This window comes from Coregonus clupeaformis, unplaced genomic scaffold (genome assembly GCF_020615455.1).
Source record: "Coregonus clupeaformis isolate EN_2021a unplaced genomic scaffold, ASM2061545v1 scaf0296, whole genome shotgun sequence".
Classification (NCBI taxonomy): domain Eukaryota; kingdom Metazoa; phylum Chordata; class Actinopteri; order Salmoniformes; family Salmonidae; genus Coregonus; species Coregonus clupeaformis.
The window spans coordinates 357,809-362,499 of NW_025533751.1; the positions used below are offsets into that span (position 1 = coordinate 357,809).

A 4,691-nucleotide genomic window follows, 5' to 3' on the forward strand; every position below is an offset into this window, starting at 1 on the left:
GGTTGTGAAGTGGGAGTGATTACTGGCAGCTTTTTATCATGTAGTTTAACCTCTGTGCACTTAATTCAGCCCTCTTCTCTCTCCCTCCCTCCAAGTTTATTATGCAGTAACATAACCAGATCTCCATAGGCAGCTGTGCATCTCCTGATGACTGATGAGGGTAATTTCTCCCAAACAGCAGAATGATCACTTTGGTTTGGTCCCCCAACTCCCTCCCCCTTCTCTATATCCGAGTAGAAAGAAAACAGAGACATTTGTTGCTATGTCTCCAGCAGTGTGTAGAATGGGTTCAGATGATAAATAGCTCTCCAGTCCCATGCATTTGAGCTACGCACACGTTGTCTATAATAAAGCTGTTGGTGAGAAAATAAACAAAATTGTGCACAAACCCAAAAAATCTGTATTGGCAAATGTGTTCTCAGTTGGTGATCTGGATTTTCGTTGGTGAAGAAATGGTGCTTCTCAATCATAGAAACTTGGAATAGAATACAACATGTAATACTGATTTAAATAACACCATGGAAACAACAGACCTCCTTATTTTCTTTGATTACCTTTGGGGATCCAAAATAATACCCACGCCAATGTACATGACCTTCATGGACTAGTCCCAGTATAGCTTGGTTCTTATTCCCAGTGTGTGCCCTCAGAGGAGTGATTGGAGAATAGTTAGGAGTTTTGTGCCTCTCTCCTGGCCTCATAGGTTCAGCCTCAGTGGGCTGTCTTTAACAATTTTCCCATCTGTCAGTCACAGGCCAAAACAAATCCACCTGTCTTCCAGGAGGCTGGGCTGGGAGACGCTGCAGCTGTCTGGGCCGGGACAGGAGAGTGTGACAGCGCCCTCCTCTGGTGTTGGAGGGCCCATTAGTCTGCTTATTAGCCCACTTGTCACCGCTTTCACACCATCTCACCTGGAGGTGCCTCCAGCACACTAATGTGCAGAGCTATCCATGCCCCATCATAACAATACTTTGGTGCTAGAAGTAATGGCTCTATATTTCTGTCCTTGATCATCATGAGAGGTTGTTTCCAACCTGGTAACAATATAACAACTCATCCGTGAGAGACATGCACCTCAGTGGACCAATTGAACAATGAAGCCATTAACACCACATTATGTAAATAGTAATGGCCAAAAACATCTAATAGGATAAAGGCTAAGTACAGTGCAATAGAATGTCGCTGACTTTAACTGGCTCCTTGAATGATGCTTTCAATTATAACCTTGCTAATGTAATTCATTGTTTCACAGCCGAAAATGCATTTTTAAAGCTTCACTGCGTCTCTATTTCAGAAATCAGGTTTAATCAGTCATGTACATTGAACACATGCACTGGAACGTCCTCTAAAGAGATTGACAAAGTTGCCCGGGATCTGCGCTCGCTCCGGCTCTTAAAGGGACATGACCCCCCTCCCCACCATGGCAGGTTTCTATTGTGGAGGGAAAGTGTTCATCTGAGATATGAAAGGCCTGTGCCTTTAAGAGGGCTGTCCCCCCTTTCCCTCATGCTCCCCCTCAACCACACAGAGTAGACACTCCTCCTGCGAGCATTTGTGAAGCAGCTCCTGTCCCTTACGTCTCTTTGTGGGGAAACCGAGGGCACACTTTCTAGAGCATAACTGGAGACAGAGACACAGAGTTCCAGGCAGGACGCCCAGGGTTCCAGCCTACAGCCACCCCTGGCCCAGCCCTGAGGGGGACAGCTCCCCCAGAGCACCTTGGCCAAGAGGTCCACAAAAGGAGAAGAGACGCTGATCAACTGGACCGTCCCAGAAAGTGAGATGAGAGTTGATGATGATATGAATCCAACTGATCAATGCTAGATCTGAACCCTAAGTGAGAGGTGTATTGAGTGTGTTGTGTTAAGTAGCAGTTTTCTCTTGAAAAGTTAGAGTGAAGTATCCAGGTTACAAAGATAAAGGCTCATCGAGAGAAAACAAGAGAAAGGACACTTCAGCTGAGAATTTATGCATTTTCAACCCAGTTTCAAGAAGTGAAATTGAGATGGTTTAAAAAAAGAAATATTGTCCCATCTGTATTCTTAATTCACCACCAGCGTTTATCTTATTTTTTCAGCTGTCTGTAACGCAGCATGAAAGACTCCATTGAAAGCACTCTCTGCGAGCTGGATAATATTCCTGTCTGAAGCCTTGAAACTTTTGCAGACGTCTACAGAAAAAATAAACCTATAACAAGAATAAGAATAAGAAACATTGCTATGCTGGATCCCATATGAGTAAGAGACTCTGCCTGGACTTGGAGAAGATACAGGACTGAAGAGATGTATTCTGGCTGTGGAGTTGGAGTGGCCAGCATTCAGAGCCAGTATCAGGTCAGGGACTCTGTCAGACCATACACCGGACCTGGAGGGAATGCACAGGTCCCAATGGAAACCGGTGTGACCCCAGCTAGGTGCCCAGTATATCAGGTTCAGCCTTACAGTGGGCAGCCCTCCTGCACTGTGAACAGTGTTTCCAACACACAGCCCACGCCGCTGCCTACACCTCTAACTCCACCTCCCGCCGCACTCAAACCGAGCCAGGATGGGTTCAAGAAGGTGTGTCGCACAGAGGAGGACAGCCCGTGCCCTTTCCCAGGACTGGCCTCAGGAGTGCTGGAGATGCGTGTCAAGGAGGGTAGTAAGATCCGTAACCTCATGGGTTTTGCCATGGCTCGCATGCAGGGGGATGTCAGTGGTGGTGGGGATAGTGGAGGCGGTGGCCTGAGGCAGGTCATTTTCTCTGGGTCAGGTCGTGCCGTCACCAAGACCATCACATGCGCTGAGATCATGAAGAGAAAAGTGGGGTGTCTGCACCAGCTGACCAAGCTGCGCTACAAGGGCGTGAGGGAGGTGTGGGAGAGCCACGAAGGGGGGACATCGGAGATGACCGTTCACAGCACCGTCCCTTCCATCAGCATCCTTTTGTCCAAAGACCCCCTGGACCCCCAGGAGCCCGGCTACCAGCCCCCTGAGACCCTCTGTGCTCTCTGGGAGGAGAGAGAAGGTGTGGATTCCCCACAGACAGCCAGCAAGAGACCTCTTGGTCTGTCCCCACACAGTAGTTTCCCTGACTCTAAGAGAGCGTGTCTGGGTCTGGACGAGGGGACTCTGGCTCTTTCCACCCCACTGGCTAACTGACTGACTGAACTGGTATCAAACAGTCGAGTGGGAAGGATCAGAGGAGTTCATTCTGCACTGCCCTCCACTCAAGCACAGTGCTGAAACAATCAGAACCTTCACTCTGACAAAACAGTGCTTTCTGAGGAGAACTGAGCACCCTACACACCCCATCCTCCAGAGGTCAGTCAATATAGGACCTGAAAGCTAAGCTTGTCTCTGTAGATACAGTATTTATTTAACCCATTTCTCAGTACAATCAATCGTTCGCCTTTGTGCCCAGAGATACTTAATGTCATCATACTGTATGTCACACGGTAAGAGCTTAGACATGACAGCAAACTTGTCATCACATTTCAAAACATCAACACAACAAAACACAGAGCGACCAATCACCCAAGAGCCCAGATTTCTGCTTTCAGTAGACTGACAATACCTTTTGACCATTGTAGTTCTGTTTTCCTAATTATATCCTACAACTGCAAATCTCTTAAAATGCACAAGGTAGGTCCAAGACATTGTAATGAATACAGAGAATATCTACACTCCCCTATGTATTTATTTGGACAGTGAAGCAAAACATTTTTATTTGGCTCTATACGCCAGCATTTTGAGTTTGAGATCAAATGTTTCATATGATTCGACAGTAGAGAATGTCACCTTTTATTTGAGGGTATTTTCATACATATCTGTTTTACCATTTATAAATGAATGCACTTTATGTATCTAGTCCCCCCATTTGAAGGTGTCTTAAGTGTTTTGACAAATGCATTTAGAGTATTATTACGCTATAAATGAATTTGTCCAAATACTTATGGCACCTTCAAATGGGGGGACTAGATACATAAAGTGCATTCATTTCTAAACTATCCATAATATGACAAATGTATCATGTTTTCAAATATCCAAACATTCAAATAAACTATATGCAGAAAAAGCCTTTTTTGTATTTTTATCCCTCAGACTTGCCTATAGTACTGTACAAAGTCCTGATTGAAAAGGAAATCACAGCGTGCTGATGTGTTGATAAGAGTAACGCGAGTGAAATTTGTCTAAGAGACAGCTGATTTAATGACATGGCCACTGATAAGACGCAGCTCCAGAACCAAGCAGCCTGACAGATGCTGGGGGCTGAAATACAGGGACAGATTATCATTAAGATTACAACACTACATTGCAGAACACTAGAGAAAAGGATTAAAACTAGGGTTGATATAACTTCACACAGTCAGTGTCCCTCCAGAATATGAAACCATAGCAGCAGACTCAACTCCATACCATTACTACAGTGCTAAGGTTCACGTAGAGGATATCTTATGCAGTGTTTGGGAGTAGTGAACTACCTGTAATTCAGCTAGTAATTTAAATACATTTTGCAGTAGCTTGGTGTTAGTTGAACTCAATTCAAATCTGGGTAGTGTTTTCAGAAGTTAATTACTTTTTAGAGGTGTAACTAACTGGAACTAAACACAAAGAAAATATTGGTGAAGTAGGCAAGAATGTCCTTTTCTTTAACGGCATCAGACCTGCCTAATTCTCACTTGTAACAGTTCTTGTGTTGAATAGGCTAAA

General features: G+C 44.9%; 1 protein-coding gene across 1 annotated transcript; it reads left to right on the forward strand.

Annotated features, from left to right (window-relative positions):
• The first annotated feature begins 1,515 nt into the window (after positions 1 to 1,515).
• On the forward strand, positions 1,516 to 4,046 carry LOC121555717 (ribonuclease P protein subunit p25-like). The gene is made up of 2 exons (XM_041869551.2): positions 1,516 to 1,777; positions 2,078 to 4,046. Exon 2 carries the CDS (start codon positions 2,283 to 2,285, stop codon positions 3,138 to 3,140), a length of 858 nt encoding a protein of 285 aa, XP_041725485.2. The 5' UTR covers positions 1,516 to 1,777; positions 2,078 to 2,282; the 3' UTR covers positions 3,141 to 4,046.
• The last annotated feature ends 645 nt before the right edge of the window (positions 4,047 to 4,691 follow it).